The sequence below is a fragment of the Lipophrys pholis genome, assembly GCF_963383615.2.
Source record: "Lipophrys pholis genome assembly, chromosome: 1".
NCBI classification, from domain to species: Eukaryota; Metazoa; Chordata; class Actinopteri; order Blenniiformes; family Blenniidae; genus Lipophrys; species Lipophrys pholis.
In genome coordinates, this window is record NC_137635.1 from 20,548,558 (window position 1) to 20,566,558 (window position 18,001).

At 42.3% G+C, this 18,001-nt stretch overlaps 1 protein-coding gene across 1 annotated transcript; it reads right to left on the bottom strand.

Moving 5' to 3' along the window:
- Nucleotides 1-16,245: 16,245 nt before the first annotated feature.
- On the bottom strand, nucleotides 16,246-18,001 carry foxi1 (forkhead box i1). The gene is made up of 2 exons (XM_080482468.1): nucleotides 17,344-18,001; nucleotides 16,246-17,208 (listed from the first exon to the last, which is right to left on the bottom strand). The coding sequence occupies exons 1-2, from the start codon at nucleotides 17,939-17,941 to the stop codon at nucleotides 16,640-16,642; spliced, it is 1,167 nt and encodes a 388-aa protein (XP_080338594.1). The 5' UTR covers nucleotides 17,942-18,001; the 3' UTR covers nucleotides 16,246-16,639.

The window sequence follows — 18,001 nt, forward strand, 5'->3', positions numbered from 1 at the left end:
TGTAGGGTCAAATTGGCCCAGAGAGTTAAAGGTACCCATATTATACAGTTTTTCAACAATAGGTGTCCAAATAGGTGTCGTTGTTTTCAAAGTGCATTGCTCCAAATCCAGCCTTGGTCCTGAATTTCAGCCAATCTAAAAGTCCCTCTAGCGAGCTCTACAGAGAACAGGTTGTTTCTCTGTGTCTTTCCACGCCTACTCCACTCCACTCTCAAAGAGAAGATCAACGTTACCAGAATGGGTGGGTTTCCGTCCAATTGGGCTTCTTGAGTTGCCTGTTTGTGTGACCTTTATTATTTGTTTATTTAGAGCAGGTGTATGCCCATGACGTGTTCTTTATTAAGTATGTAATGAACTTTTATGGTTTTAACACGAGTTTCGACAGAGTTTGAGATTTGTGGTGGTTTTTATTGAGGTGGGCGGGTTTTAGGTTATGTTTGAGCTGGAAACAATGACTCAGATCAGGCAACCCTGGAAAAGACATGGCTTTCCGGCAAGTGCCGTGCGCTAATGTATCCAGTAGATTTATTGCTATGGCTTGGAGAAATGCTGTTTTTCAACCATACCAGTTTGAACCAGAATGTGTTGCATGAAATGCGTGAAACAAGGGCCTGGTAAAGGGTAAGTTCAAGAGATCGTATCAAAATGTTCCTATAATCTTAAAGGGTGTGGCCATGGCACGTCAATGAATATCTGATTGGCTTGCCATGAGACAGGAAGTGATGTATAACTCTGCTCTACATGCTGCAATCTGCCTGAACTTCACCTGTCTCATCACAGTGCTGCACTGAACACATCCATATGCTAATGTACATTCATAGCCCTAGTGCCACCTATTGATAAGAGAAAGTTTAAGAAATTATATTTTCACATACCATGATCTCAACCTTTGTGCTATCATCCTTGAGATGGGTAGGGATATGAAGCGCATTAGGACCTACAAAAATGTCCTCACACCCATACTCTGAGCCCAACAGTGCCGTTAACAGTGAAATCCTCGTGCTGAACTCTATAAAAAATCCAAGAGACCTTTGAAAATCTAGATTCTTCAGCAAAAGTCAAAGGTTGTGGCCGTGGCAGCCTGCCAAAAATCTGATGATTCCCTACATGCTGCAATGGGCCTTAAACTACTCCTAAAAACCTACAGCAGATCTAGACGTAAAACCTACAGCAGAAAATATCTATTTTGAAAATGGACATATATCATTGGTTTCAGATATGGGCGGGGCAAAATGGTTCCACAGCATCGCCTCAAAAATTCTTGTAAAATCATCAGCTTTGACGTACACCAAACCTCACCAAGCACCACGTTCAAACGTGTGGTTGTGCAAAGGGCCGTTCATCACGGCTTGCAGCTTCAATTTTCCTACGTTATGTATATTGTATATGTTGTCTTATCTATGAAAATGGTCGTCCAAATGCTATGAAAATCCTCTACCAGAGGGCGTGGCTTTTTCCCAACATGACATCATGAAGGGAAAATCTCAAAATGGCCTGTATGAGCACACATTTGCTAAAAACTGGAGAAAACAAATGGCTAAAATGACAGACTTTCTTCACTTCTGGGGCCTCATACACAGACTGTGAGGACATACTTTGCATACTATTGGACCTTTAACAACTGCAATCCCAGAAAATGGCTTTGCTTCAAACTAGTTTGCAGTAGATATGGGCCTTGAATATGTCTGTGTCATGAGTTTTATCAGCAAAGCAGCAACATGTGTAACACAAGTACAACATGCTAATTGTTCCCCTGTTCACAGTTTCAAGGGTCATCTGTGTCTGTATGAGATAAAAGGCTGCTGTGTGAAGGAGGAGCTGCAGGGACGCGAATGCATAGATCACAGACCCTCGGCTGTAACTGAACCACTCAGTCACAGACTGCAAGCTGTTCTCCGATCCATATGGTCATAAAACGGATGAGATTCCAGCAGTCTGCACCCATGGACAGCACATATAAATTCTTGCCTGCCTTACAGTATTCACTTACATGTTAAGGAACACTTTAGCAAATAATTCAGAGTTTAACCAGTGGAAGCAAAGAATAGAACTAGTAAACGGATAATGGGTGGTTTCTTCCCTTTGCATCTCAATCATCCACAATGATATAATCAGTTCAACAGTGAACTGTCATGTCTCAATAAAAAATAAAAAAACAGAATGCTGCATGTCATCAGCTTCTGTAAAGGCTCTGAAAGTGTCTGACAGCACTGAGTGTCTTTTACTGAATCCAGATGGGGAGAGGAGCTAGAATAGAGTGCATCAAGTGCCCCCTATTGAGCTTCATGAACGGATTAAAGGATTTGCAAAGCTCTGTCATAAGGCCGTCAATCATTGTCGCACCTGCTTAAATTTACTGTTTTCATAAGGAGTATAACTTCATCTGTCAAGTCATTCAGTGCAAACTCAACACCTTGAAAGGAGAGCGGAAAAAAAAAAAAAAAAACAGAGAGAGGTTTCAACCATGACACAAGACACTAGAGTTTACCACAGAAGCAAAAAAAAAAGTTGAAGTTTACATTTAGGAATGTTGATGCAATTCTATACTTTTGCACTTCTACTCCATTCATCATCATGTTTTCCACATCTCTTCTCCTCCCGAGTGTCGACGGCTGTTCAGATTATGATGCAAACTCTTAAGAGCTGCAGTCACCTGTCTGTCTTCCTAATACAACAGAGGTGCTTTGAATGGAGCAGAACTTGATATCAGCTTTTTTAAATCCTGCATAAGAAACAAGGGAGCCTCTCTCCAGGATGCAATGCTCTGTGTCATTCAGCATGGCCGTGGAGCCACAGTGTCTGGCTGCTGGGCAGATCAGAAAGGCTTCAGGGCTGTTTGCAGAAGAATGAAACAATTTGTGACCCCTATTACCAGCTGACCCCTCACCACTAAAACAAGATAGTTGTATTAAAGGATCTTTATCATTTACAAGTTAGATTATTTTTGGAGCAAATGTCAATTTGGGAAGATTAATCAGCCCTAGAAAGCATCTCTCTGTCACACATACACACTTTGATGTGATTATTTCGGTTACTGCATTTTGTTTGAGGGTAAAAAAAAAGTGAAACTGGGGCCTCGTTTACACGACAACGAATTCGAGTGTATCCACAAAACTTTCTTCACTTTTGGGGGGGTCCGTTTACACGGCACCAGTTTGCTGATGCACTGTATCAGCAAAGTTTTTAATCCGGCTCCCAAGGTGGAAAGATTCTTTCATGGTGCAAATCCTTCCTGTGGAGGCTGATGGAGGCTACAGAGCCTGTTACTGCGCATGCTCATCTCTCCCCCTCCCTCCTGCTCATCCAGTTGTAAACAAACATGGCGGCGGCGTAGTGGTACGACCCGCGGTCTATATTGTAGTTTTATCGTCCAGATCAGTAGTTTAATAGTTGAGACTCACCCTGATAGCATCCGATGTGTCATCAGTCTATACGGATGTCAGGTTCTCTCCATCTTCTTCACGTTTATAGTGTTTTGTTCTCTGCACACGTATGTGTAGTTTCATTACAAAATCAAGCAACAGCGCCCTCCTGTGGCCCGGCATACTAACTACATCGTTGTCTCTGTGTCTGCTGCTGCAGTGGAAACGCCCCCACTTTTTTTTAGGTGTTTAGGTGTGGTCACGTGAAACATTGTCGTGTAAACAGGACAGTGAACGACTCCAGTCACAAATAACAGAAATGATACACCTTAAAGCACTTTCAGGATTTCAAAGCTTTTTGGACATCTGACAAACAGTCTCATTAGCATATAGAAATCACAAGGTTGACTTGAAACCCTATTAGAAACCATTAATAAAAACATACATTGGGTTGATTAAGCAATGTGTGTCCATTTCGACAAATCAGCCTACAGTGAGTTATCATTAAAAGTATATATTAATCTACTGCCACAGAAAAATATAAATAAAGCAGCAGTCATGAAGATAACACTCCCAGGCCTGTCTTCACCCCCTGTGTCAACTCATCACCTCCTGGTTGGGTGTCAATGAAGGGAGGAAGAGGAGCGAGGGGTGGAGAGGGAAGTAGAGAGAAGGGGATCGGGCTGGCAGGAGATGGATGGGGGTGGGTGAAGGGATCACCTAACCAAATCCGTTGTGAGGGTCTCTGCTCGGTGCACTTAGCGTAGCAGCCGGAGCCAACACGTAGCAGGGTGTGGGCCTCCCTGGGGCGACACTCAGGCCCCGGCCTCCCCGCCATTGTCATCTGTCCGTCTCTCAGCCTCTCCATCCAGCAATCCGCCCGAAGGAAACTTACTTCCTCCTTCCACATTCTTCTTCCCTCCATTACCCCCGGGAGGAGCCGGGGACGCTGTGCAAGTGAGACTCCAAGGAAGGGTCAAGGGAGGAGGGATGTGAACGTCTCAGTTATGGGGTCTTTTCTCTACATTGCATTATCTTTAACGATGTGTGGGACATAATGAGGTGAAAGACATTCTAGCAGATATCCGTTGGATGAATAATAAAATGGAGATGAGGGTTTCAGTTGCTGGATGTCTTACAGCGATAAGAGAGTGATAAGATGCGAACACACCTCACTGAGTGGAATGGCAAATATGTCATCGTCCTGAAACGGGTCTCTCGCCGGGCCGTTTCAGTGAGTGCACCCATGTCAGGGTGATGTATGGACGCAGTAACACAACCTGTGAGGAGGCATGGGGGGTGAAATGCTGCACTGCCAAACTGCCCCTCAGATCCTGAACAGAAGAATACGGGCCGCATGTAAACATTTCAGATGTGTCGCTCATGTATCCTGAGGTGATTCATGTTCAAGCTGGACCCTCTGCAGGCCAGCAGCCATGCAGGAAAGTCCCTCTCAAAGCCAAAACAGGAGTCATCATTTATTCAAACTTGCAGGTACGATTATGAGTCAGAGCAAGGAAGATGGACACCACACAAACAAAGGTCAGCCATCCTGGTTCTAACACTATGGATTACACCCTCAGAGGTTTGTCTAACTAAACCTTGCCCTTTGGCGGGTTATACATTATGTGAAGCCCAAAGAAAGCCTGTTTCAATTCTCTTAATGGAAACGGCTTGGGAAGTCATTTGTGAGGAACAGCGAGGAAAACACTAAGTCTTGGAGGAATTTCTTCCCCTGGGGATCCTTAAGTGATGTCCATCTCCTCTCAGTCATTCAGAGAATGAAACTGGAGAACGTGACTGACACTTCAAGTTCCCACACTCTGGACCTTTTAAGCAAGCTATGTACCAGAATGCGATGGGATATTTAAAGACTGACTTCAGCCTCGGTTACAGAGATAAAAAAAAAAGACCTTTCTTCATTGATGTATGTACCCTGCATGTTTACATCGGTTTCAGAACATTCAACTCTGATATTCATGCCAAAAGAACGACAGCTAATGCAGTTTTAAGTGTATTCTCTTCACCAAGCTTATAATACAGAATACAATTTGTATGTACCTTTGAAGGCATATGTTATACTTCTGTGTAGTGGGCATGTTTTACATGAGACCGACAAAATTCTTGTACAATGCTTCCCTATCATCGCTTGCTCATTCTGGGTTTATCTCTATAATAGTGTCATGACATGGCTATGTTGTAAAATATATATTTAAAAAAGAAAAAGAAAAAAAGAATGTACTCAGAGAAAAAACATTTGAAAAATAAAATAACACCACAAAGACAAGGAAAACAAAACGGTCAGCCAAATATTAAATTAGATTTTTTGGGGGGTTAAAAAACAAATCCCAGAAAAATCAATACCCATGCCAAACAGTGAGTTTCACAAAGTGAAGAAAATCAGACATTTGAATATTTGTTTCAGCAAGAATAAATTTAAAATCTTAAAAATTCCCAGTAATTCTTTGCGGAGTATTTCTTCCTCATTAGCACAACCTGTCCAGCAGAGGCCCTCATTCCCTGTCTTCCTCCAACCAGAAACCAGAAACCTCTCCATACCGAGGCAGTATAAAGACAGAGGATCCTGGGACACAATAAAATCGGAGATGTATGGGAACCATCGAGGTAGAAGAGTCTGCAGTGATTTATCCCAACATGCCTTCAACAGTTTGGACTCAGACATGTCTACATGTGAAGATTTAAACATGAGATACAGGTGAGGAAATCTGAAATGACCCTGACAGAATCTGTGAAATATGGCTACATAAATGCACATTCTGTCAGATGGGTAAAATATCATATGGGTAACCCATCCTGTACCATACAGTGAACCCCTGCCAGCTTCTGGACCTTTACCCAAACCCTGGGACTTACTTTCTCACTGTATTCCTCTCAGAGACGTTTATTTTTATCACAAAACAAAGTATATCTGTAATTTGCAGAAAAGATCTGAACAGTGAAACCATTCAGTAGGTGATTCCAAACATTATTCCTTTTGGTTTCCAAAGTCTTTCTAATCCTTTAAGTGTGACACAAACACTTAACAAAGGAATGCTTCTTCGCAGAGCCTGACTACAACCCGCTGAGAAGAAGGGTCTACTTGCCATAAGATGTCAAAATAATCAGCTCCAAATGCTCAGGAGCTGGCACGGCCTCAAAGAGCTGGCCATCATGTATGACAAAGCCAGAGTGTACAATCAGGACATGGGGGGAAACAAGGCCATGTCTGCAGTGGAGTGGGCCCACAAGTGTCAAAACAAACAGCCACTGATACACTAACACATGGATACACCAGGAGCTTGTTATACTGATACTCAAAACAGCACAAAAACACACTATTCAGTTCATTTGAAAACAAAATAAACAGGAAGCCAGTCCCACAATCTTTTTTTCTATGCTGGCCTGGGCAAGTAATTCTTCTGCTTTGGCCATATAAAAAACTGAGACTTCTGCAGAGGGCCCAGACTCAGTTCTTTTTATCCTTAATATAAATGCATCCATGTTACATGGTTTGACTAAAAAAGGTGATAATAATCTTCCAGCACAGCATTTGGCCACAATCATGAATGCGCGCTGAAAGAAATAAAACTGCAAAGGAGAGATTTAGATTTAATATCCAAATGCTGTTCTATGTCATTGCCTAAATCAGGGACGGATAACTTTGGTAATTGTAAGGGTCACAGGAATTTAATTTTACCTACCAACTTGGACAAATTGCAACCAAACACATCTGTCATAAAGATTAAAATTAGTCTAGGCAATTTAATGAACTAGACTAATTGTGCGCCTACAGTTTTATTCAATGTACAGATATCTCACAGCTGCAATACAAAACATTTCACCATCAAACTATCTAAATTTAGAAAACGTCTCAAGAAGAAGAAAGAATACTTATACATAGTGAATCACAATGTATTTAGCAAGAAAACAAACAAGGGGGGTTTCCAGAGGTCAGAATCACCACTCACTGAATGGAAGAAATGGAAGAAAATAGAAAACAGTTCCAGGGTTTCTGTGCTACTGTGAGTATGAGGGACTGGAAGCAAGTTTAGGTCACTGGAATGGTGGAGGGTGAGTGGAAGAATAAAAATGAATGAGTTCAGTATAGACAGGAGCTTCTTCAAAGTAACACCAGGAATCTCTATCCTAAATAAAGGAAGCCAATAAGAAGACTTGAGTAAAAGGGTGAAACTGTGTATCTGCCTCATTGAATAATTTTGAAAGGAATATTTTTGGATTGAATGGATACAAGTAGTAGAAATAGCCTGCCTGGGAGGGATGGGTTTTTTTTCCAATTATTTTTTGAAATAATTTATTCCAAAATGATTTGTTTTTTAACGAATGCTGAATAATACTGCAACCATAATACTGCAACCTTAATTTAATTTAATTTAATTTAAATTTAAATTTAATTTAATTTAATTTAATTTAATTTAATTTAATTTAATTTAATTTAATTTAATTTAATTTAATTTAATTTAATTTAATTTAATTTAATTTAAATAAATTAGACATCCATTTAGTTTGATTACTGGTCAAGTTTTAATGAGGTACATATTTGGTCGCTTAACTCTAATATCTTCCCACACTGGTTTTGACCTTATGCATTGTCTTAATTTAGGTTTAGAATAAATTCTATCAATAGTCAAAAAAATGGTGAAATGTTTTTGATTTTTGAGATTCTTCTAGTCAATATAAAAGCAATGTCCATCTTACAGTTCTGCATAGTTGAAGATGAGCCAGGAGGGTGATTAGTATGCACAACTCTTGACCCGACCCACATGTGGATCTCAGAGCTGTTTACAGTCAATAAGTGATAATCTGACATGCTGATGCTCTTCCTTTTGGCAGGTGGTCAAGAAAAAAATGAGGCAAGAGCAACGTTGTAAATGTGACTAATCAGATAACGCTCAAAGTGTCTTAATTGAGCAGGTATTTATCTCCACTTTCACATTGAACGTTCTTTTAGGTGTCTGTACACACAGAGGCCGCTCTCATGCTGCAGGAGTAAAAGCTCATTTCATCATCGCATCCGTGACGTCCATGAGCAAGCGTGATTCATCTGAAGATCATTTTAAATTGTTGCTTGTCTCTGTGGTCTGTCGGTGCACTTTGGCAGGTGGCTCTTTTCATTAAACTTAAACGCCTAAATGACTGGGCTCTTCATTAAAGGCTGTCCAGTAATATCTCGCGGAGATGATTGCCCCTGCAGTGGTTAAATATAGTGGCTGAACGAGGCCTCGGCCGCTGAGTAATGAGAAAAGTCAATAGAGCTGGGGCTATTATGCTGTCAGCGTTCATACCATTACACACCATTAAAAACAGCCCAACTCTCAGATTCATCCTCATTATATTTATTGGATAGATGATCTGACCTAATTGTAGAAGCTGTCCAGCCTCGGCACAGTTCAACATCACTGTGCTGCCACCCCGAAGGCGCTCTTCTTCACTGTAGGACTCTCAAAGGTAAATGAAAAAAGTATATTTGCAATAAAACGGGATGTATTTCATTGCGTTCACCAGTGACAGAACCGATGGAGGACGTTCAAACTGTACAATATGTCTTCTGTTCATTCACCGAGACACAAAACACCAAGCTGTAAACTTAGTCATTAGTGTGTGACCCATACAAGCTCTCAGTGTTGACATGTACGCAGAGGGCAGTGTGCCTGGCTTATTTAACAGAATGGAAATTAACCACTTGTCACAAACCCTTTATCACATTCTTCTCAGAGTGCTAAGGGTTCACGTTTGGCACTGCTGAACATCAACCGCAAAGTTCACCTCTTCTTAGCAAAGGTGCATGACAGAAAGAGGATTTTACTAAATCCAGTCAGACGTGTGCAGATGCCAGAGGGGACCTGAAATTTTTACTTATTCAAATAGATGTGATCGAGCGGCTCACTTGTTTTGCAGCTTGGTGCAGGTTGGGAGGAACATGTGCTCTGGGGCTTGTCTCATGGCGGCACAGGCTTCTTGGTTTCGAATCTCCCTTTGGGCCCGTAAACAAGTCACGGCCCGTCACCCTGCAGGCACACAGGTCCCCGCAGTGGGGTCGTCCACAAGACTGGCAGACAGCCCTAATACCTCCCATTGTGATTTAAAATGAAAGCCACAAGAACATTTACATAATGATAAGAGATAGTAACATTTCTCTCTGGTGTCAGGTCTGTAAGCCGTGAGTAATGACGGGGATAATTACACAATTTATACAGGGAGGGGGCTGAGTGAGCCACAAAGAGATCCGCCCTATATCTGACCCACCTAATTAGGAGTGTATACCATGAGGCCTGGTGTTCCTATAGTGAGGTTATTCCAGCAGGGTCGAAACAATAAAATAGCTTGTCTTGGAACACTTTTGTTTCCTGTGCTTAAGGAAATATTTGAATCACAAACACACTAATATGTGCATGTCGATTGTTTTTGGAGTTTCACCGATGTTGTTGGGGGGGGGGGGGGGGATTTAAATTTATATATTTACTTTGAAAGTGGCAAATAAAAAGATATTGTTTTAGATGTAATATCCAAGTGGAGTTTGTTGTTTAATACCACATCTTACATGAGGGAAGGGCAACTTTGGTAACATCCTCACTACTGAAGGGGCCAAATTGCAACCAACCACATCTTCACAAAGATCAAAATTATAGTGAGTAATTTAATTAAAATGACTAATTTTATTGTGTGTTTAATATATTTTTCTAATTATGTGATATACTCAGTTATAAAGAAATTTTGAGTAATTCTAATTGATAACTGGTTCAATTCTACACAAAATACCTGGAAGGGGGCAGCATGTGGTTCTTAGCCCGCCCACTTCGAATTGTGATCTATTCCCTGCTTTCCTTGTTTCTCATAAAGTTGATTTAAAGTCGACTTAATGTTTCCCAGTATAATGAACGTGGCTCTTTATCTCATGAGTGTAGTCCAACCATGTCACTATTTTAATTGTACCTTTGTGTGCTTCAGATTATCTCAGGCTTGCAAAAAAAAAAAAAAAAAAAAAAACTCCTTTGTCTCACGCTGAATAAAAAAAGCCTTTTTGTCAAGTGGGGGCATGTTAGCGCACTTCTCTGGAAGATGTTGAGCTCTGTTGTCAGCATCAGTGTAAAGTGGATACACACACACACACACACACACACACACATACAAAAACATGCATGGGTGCACGTGTGCATGGGCATCCCGGATTATGTCACAGCACTGGAATGCCAACACATGACAAAGGGAGCAGATTGTATTAAATGAGTGAGAGCTAGGTACACAGCACCCGGGCAAAAAAGAGAAAAAAGACGAAGAAGAAGAAGCTTGTTTTTGTCACAGTGAACTCAGATAAGAGTGTTTAAAGAGGAGCAGGGGTGAGCCTGGAAGACCATTCCTCCAGACAGGGTGCATGCCATGTGTTTATAGTTGACACACAAACTGTTTGGGGTTGAAAGACTCCAGTGTCAGAGTCAACACGTACTTGAATGGCACATAAGCAACTCCTTACTGTCTGTTACTGCAGCCATGCCGAGTTCCATGTGGATGCTTCAGTCCTAAACTCAACCTAATGTTCCACAATGAGATCCTTCAAACACTTTTTGAATATTAAAAAAAAAAAAAATAGAACAATGTCCCTTCTGTATAATGCACACATTGATATTATAAGATGTAAATCCTTCTTAACAATTAAAACAATTCTGAATAAGAACTTCTATAAATAGTGGATTGTGGTATAATCACACTCTAAGAAAGCAGCAAGCTTCTCATAGAAGCACATCTTTGTGATTAAAGGAGTTTAAAATTGCTGCTTTTCTCTCCCTCCTCTTTAAGATGATAGCAGCTGACTGAGAGACAAGATGCTGCCTTGAAGTGCGGGCTGGGATTAGTGGCAAACACAAAAGGAGCATTTGAAGAGGGCATGCCCGTCCCTATTGAAAGGCTATCATTTAGAGCCTTCAGCCGTTGATCATCTGTGGCTTACATGCCCGCAAACTGGGTTAGATGTTGATCAAGGCCTCTCCATACAGGGTGTGTTTGAAAGTTTAGGCCACGGAGGGCTCCTGAGGTCTCTGGGGCTCAGTCTGTCTCCCCTCTCCCGTCTGTCTGTTGGTATGCATCATAATAGAGGGAGGAGGCAGGGGGTCTCATTAGAGGCCGGGGGAGCACTGTTTTGGAAGGGGGCAGTAGAATTTCTCGAGGCAGATGCACCATCATCATCACACAGCAGCGAAGCTGAATAATAAAGCAATGTGGGAGCAAGATGAATCACTTCAACGACACACGCAACTAGTTTTCGTTTGCTTCAGCATGTTTGGTCCCCCCCACACCCCCCAAACAACCAGCAACAACGCAACTTGTCTGAAAATACAAAAGTGCCGCAGGTGGGCTGCGTCTTTTAACGGCACGACCTGCGTGTGATGTTCATTCAAACTGAGAGATAGCTTCCTTTACAACTTCTGACAACGACTGACAAGCAGCACAGAGGTACCTATTTTGAGGATCCCCTGAGTACCAGATGATCTCTTCACTTCCGTCCCGCCAGCAAACGTCCAGGTTTTAAGCGGGTAAAATGGATTCCCTCTGGGCAGCAACTTCCTCCGTCATCTGTCACCGCTTCCTGTCTGTGAGGAGCAGGTAATGACAGCATGCAGGTGTTACACACACTGGGTGGTATCAGAGAAGAAGTGTCAGGACTACAAAACATGTTGTTTTTAGCCAAAACACGCTAACAAGTTTAGCTGTTTTAACTTAGATATAAAAAATAAAAACAATTGTCTTACATTGCATTTTTCGACATCTCTGTCGCCACTATAGTAGGTTTCCTTCGTGCCAACAGGTCAAATGGGCCCTTACCCTGCCTTAAAGTGGTCCCTGAACCAAGCTGAAATGATTACACATTGGTCGTTACTCAGATATTTGTTCTGCTGCGCTGCACATAGAAATTGATGTTCCATGAACCCTGGATATTGTTCTCATAAGGTCACGGTTTGGAATTTCATGTAGGTGATGGATGGTTGCAGATTTACTGAGGAGCGTATGGGGAAGCTTCTCACTGTACGAGATCACTGAACAATTTTTGAAGTTTTTTTAAATGTACCAAAAACTATTTAAATCTTGAAGCGATTTGCTTAAAAACACAAGCAGTTGATTTTCAGTACGTCAGAGGGAATCATAACTGGTTGGAAACATCCGGCTGGTTGGAGTGAACTTTCTCCTCTGGCTTCTCAGCAGTGTGTAAAAGCACTGCCATGGTTTGTTATGACAAAGGTCACGGATAAAGGATGATCTGCCTACAGTTCCCTAATGTGAGAACAAAGACTTTGTCAAAATATATTTCTACAATGGAGTGAGCGGAGGGGGGGATAGGTTACATTGTTTTGGGGATAGGTTTTCCAGACAGAGCGATGTGAAGACAGGCCCTGGCTGTGGATTTACTGGGATTCCTTCTTGTCCATTAATCCTCGTATCTCAGACTCTTTCAGCAACTTCCTCAAGCTGGCAAATGGAAAGGAGGCCATTTCAAGCCTGATATGAATAGAGTCAAACATCAGTGATGGAAAACATGACTAATTTTGTCATTAAAATTATACATTTTAATCATTTCAATATAAATCCAAGCGCTAAAGAACAAAGAGCTTGACAAGTGGCGCTGGTGTTCACACGTTTTTCATGCGCTCAATAACTCAGCAGTTTGCACTGCGATGGCTCTTGTTCTGTCTAAAATAATCCATATGGCTGCTCATCCTGTGCAGGGATCCCATGCCATTACCGGCCCATACGTCAGGCTCTTTATGGGCTTCGGATGGGGGAATGATGAAACCGAATCGGGTCATGCCAATTGATAGACATTCTCCTCAGCTATCATTTGCACGGACGATCCTTTTAAGGTCCAGCAGAAAGCGCCCCCCTCCCCTTCCAGCCACAAAGCTACTTCCCCAGAAGCTGTCATCATATTGTTCTCTTTAATATTTAACTTCCTCAAGAGATTGAGCTGTAATACAAGAAATTATCCCTGTAATGCCCACTGACTGCTACAAACAGATGTGAAATTTCAGGGTGGACCCAGACTGTAATCAGCCCCCCTGTTGCTACGCTATCATGTTCCTCACTGGGGTCAGACGTACAGTCTCACTTTTCATATTGCCACTCAGATTTGTCTGTAAGCTAGTGTTATATTGGGTGTGGAGAATTTATAGGCTTAGGACACATTTAGAGTCATTTGAAATTTTTAATGCTTTAAAAACCAACAAATTGCCAGATAAAGCACATTGTAATGTTAGCCCCCCAAAGAAACCCACATCACGAGAAGTTAGTCCATATGGTGAAAACCTGCACAATACATAGTTAATATCTTATTAGGATTTGTTCCTTCGCAAAAGTTCCTTATTTAGCACTCGTGATTTTACTTTGCAGCTAACAGAACTTAAGTTTCTCACTTTGCTGAGTGATACATCACTCCACCTGGTGTCACTCACTGGCCTCCTTGACGAAGCCTCGAGGTCCATTCAGCTCGTCTTCATGTCTGTCCTGTACTTCCAGCCTCCTATTGAGCTAATAATCATCGCTGCGCTCCATAATTGACATTAGATGCTTTTTGGTGTATCTTGTCCACTGAATAGAAAAGGAATTAATGTGATACACTTCTAAAACATGGGCTTCTTTAAGTAGGACACAACCTCGCCTTTGGACAGATGAGCCTTTGAGGATGAAACCCATCATTACAGATTTAGCCCACTAGGCATGTATGGGGACTGGGGCCACCCGTATTTTGCCGGGTCTGGGCCTTTACCCTCGGAGTCAGAGGCCCTCAAGCCAGCAGCAGAGACGTGGTGACCTGACTGATATTCCTGCGGGTCAGGTAAATGGACCCTTCAGGCACAGGTCACTGGAGCGTCAGGTTTCTGAGAAATGAGGGTGAATGAAACGTGGAAACCAAAGTGATGGACTCCGGTGTTGGTATCAATACAATTATATTTAAATTGTCTCTAACATGCAACATTCTTTTCAGATCCAAATTTTCAAAATATCTTCCGATGGTTAAGTTTTCCAAACTATGGCTGAGAGAAACTAAATCTCTTTCTCTCTGAGGTCGAAATGATTGACTAACTTTAGAGATTATTTCCTTTAAAGTGTGAAGACCAGTAGGAAATGTTTGTGAATGCAATTTCTTGACAACACACACACACACACACACACACACACACACACGCACACACTCCAAAGCTATGAAATATTATTGCATTAATTAAATAATTGCAATTCCAAATGAGTCAACGCAACAACTAATCTAAATGGAAATTTATTAATTATACTTTTACATTTTACATTATCAAACTGAATGTGGACTTCATTTAGTGAGCAAAGTGATAAAAATCTACTAAATGGAGTAAAATGATGCATTATAGAATAATGTGTATAGCAGACGTGGAAACAAGAAATGTAAAGAAGCTTGAAGTCGAAGAAAAGCCCACACAATAAGTACTTGGTGTAAGAGATTATTAATTATGTGAAATTGTGGTATTGTCACATTTGCACATTAATAGTTAAAAAGTGAAAACATGAACAAGTAGAATCGTGATATAAGGCCTCTGAGTATGAAAGGCTGTATATTGTATTCACTGGACATGATGAGGATTTCAGCAGAAAACTTGTTACTGTGAGAACCTGCTCCTGTATGACAAAAATCCTCTTTGTCTGATCGGTGGCCCTGCTCCACAGATAATAGAGCAAAATGTGGCCTGAGGGAGATAATTTGTTCCCAGATCTTCAGATCGCAATATTTTCATTTGAGCCCAGGAGGGGATCTCTTCAATTGCCAGCGTCCATTGTGTTCCAACAAGGGGCACGAAAGTCTTGTCAATTAATTTTTCTTTTATTCCAGACCACAGAGCGCCTGAGTGAATTCAATTATCAACCAATTAAGAGGTGTTTCCTTTTATTTACAGGCTTTGATTCCGTGCGTATCCATATTGTTTGGAAATAAGACCGAAGCAGGGTGTTAAATCACTTGAACATTTTCTCTGCATGGGCTGATTTGGAGTTTTTTCCCCTCAATAGCAAGCTCTCTGTTGTGTCCCTTTGGGTCACAAGCACAACAAAAGCACATTACATGAACTCTCTCGCCAATTGTTTGGCGGATGCTCGTACACAGTGGTACAAAAAAAAAGGGAATAAAGAAAGAAAACCCGGGGGGGGGGTTCATACAGACGCACGCGAGACTGAGGGAGTTTTGCGTGACAAGACTTTGGGAATAGACGGAGACAGGTGGGATACTCAGCAAACAGGTCCAAACCAAGCGGGCACAGTCTGAGGCAGATCCAGCCCAGACAAAAAGCTGAACTTCTGAACCTGGTGGAAGCAAGTTAAAGGCCTGATTGCTTGTTAATGGGGCTATTGGAAGTGACAAGCGGAAAATGTCTCTGTCTTGCACACTTTACTGCTTACAGCCACTTGACTTCAGATTTCCTGACAGGCTTTGCTCTGCTATATTATTTATCACTGCCCAGAAAACATTTGAGAACTTAAACCCGGGGGGGGGGGGGGGGGGGGTGACGGCTGTTGTAAAATAAAAATAAAAAGTAATTACCATCTAGGGAGAGTTTTTCAAAGCGCGCACTCCTGTAGTCATAACAATTTCAGACTAAAGTTGATAGATTTGTTGAACCTCTGTTGAACTGACATACAATGTATGAGATCTCAAAAGGACAAGTAGAAAGTGTTTTTCGTTGGGAAAATCAAGAAAAAGCCCCGAATTATCTCCACAATCAAGACCTAGTTAGGAGATAAATGAAGTATACCCTCTGAATGACCACTTAAGGCTTCACGATAAGTCATTTCTCTCCATGAGTGTCCTGCAACCATCCTGAAGAAAAGTAGGGAAATGACACAAGTCTTTACATATGGAGTTAATATAAATGACTTTTATTCAAACATGGACGCGAATTTAAATAAACAAAACACAATTCAGTCTAAAAAATAACATATATATCATGTTTCTTATCAAAATTATTTATGTACAAAGAGGTCCTCTTCTCCAACTGAACAACTAAATATGCACCAGTCAGATCTCCATATAAAGATGTAACGAGTGGTTTCCTAAATGGAAGAAAGACATAGAACATGAAAGCATTTTATTTCTATTGTACTTATATATTTTCCCCAGTTTTGATAGAGTTATTGTGACAAACAACTCCAGTGGTTAATAAAAGTGTGAAAGTAGGAAACTGTCTGGATGCTACGTAAAATTAAAATGTGAAAGCAACAGATAAGGACTAGAGAAGTTGATCTAAAACAGCCTACACCTCAGTTCCGTCCCGGGTGTATATGAGGTTATTTACACTGAAATGGTTGGAGAGGCTCTGTACTGATGCGTAGTAGTTCATTCTGTTGTTGTCGGAGTTCAGGGGGGAGATTAAAGTGGGCGAGTAGGAGCCGAGTCCTGACATGCCCTCTCTGCTCTGAGCCTGAGACAAACCCCCGATATGTCCGGAGCCATAGTCCCGCTCCGCGCCGCGGGGCGCGTCGCCACCCCCGCCACCGCCGCCGCCGCCACAGCCGCTGCCGCTGCCCGCCAGCAGCGAGTTCACGTTGGACATGAAGCTGCCAAAACAGGGGCTGTGCTCCGAGGAGGGAGACGGCGAGGATTTGGGCTCCGTGGAGGCCGGGGATCCGTGCAGGCTGGGCGGGGAGGAGCTCATGAGGCTGGCGGTGTCGGAGAGTTTGTGCGCGCCGTCCTCGGACTTGACGGGGAGCGCGCCGCTGTCAGCTCCGCTCAGTTCTGACCTCCTCTTTCTTTTCCGCCTGAAGTTCCCGTTGTCGAACATCTTCTCACAGTTTGGGTCCAGCGTCCAATAGTTCCCCTTACCTTGATGAGAAATACAACAAATGCACACAAATGAATTATGTTTTGATAAAATAAAATAAGACACAATTATTATTTTAGGTATATTCTCATAAACATCAGATTTTGTCAAATAAAAATAAACATTACGAATCTCACCAGGGTCATCCTCGTCCCGTGCCACTTTTTTAAAGCAGTCATTCAGAGACAAGTTGTGGCGGATTGAGTTTTGCCATCCTGCCTTGCTTTTCTTGTAGAAAGGAAAGTTGTCAGCCACGTACTGATAGATCTGACTTAAGGTCAACTTTTTGTCTTGGGCGTTTTGTATGGCCATTGCAATGAGCGCAGAGTAGGAGTAAGGTGGTCTGACCATCTTGAAAAGCTCCTGCTGGCTCGATATAGACAGCCAGCCGAGGTCTGCTCCTCCAAACCCGGCGGGAGGCGGCAAGAACTGCCTCTGGTTCGACCCGTATCCGGACTGAATGTAGGACGCGCCGTTGTTCCCGGAGAGGTACGGGGACGAGTTGAGGCTCGGCCCGTTCAGCCACAGGTACGGGTTAGTGGACGGAGCGGTGTATTCTCCCAGGCCGTAGCCGGAAGGATGAGCCGGTGGCCTCTGAGGGTGGTGATGGTGGAGATTCTGCGGGTAAACGCCGTAGTTGTCGCAGTATACGGCCATGTCCAGGAGCTCCTGTGCGCTGTGGTGCTGAATGGGGCTGTTCTGCTGGGTGGATGGTTGATGTCCAAAAGCATTCATAATCCGCTCTGACCAGATTCCCAAACCTAAATTAGTGTCTCAGTCTTCCCCCACAGGACT

Excerpts from the sequence above, each read along its gene's own strand:
- foxi1 (XM_080482468.1), bottom strand. The coding sequence starts at position 17,941 with ATGAATGCTTTTGGACATCAACCATCCACCCAGCAGAACAGCCCCATT. Across the intron at positions 17,209-17,343 it reads ACGGGACGAGGATGACCCTG|GTAAGGGGAACTATTGGACG; the intron begins GTGAGATTCGTA and ends TTTCTCATCAAG.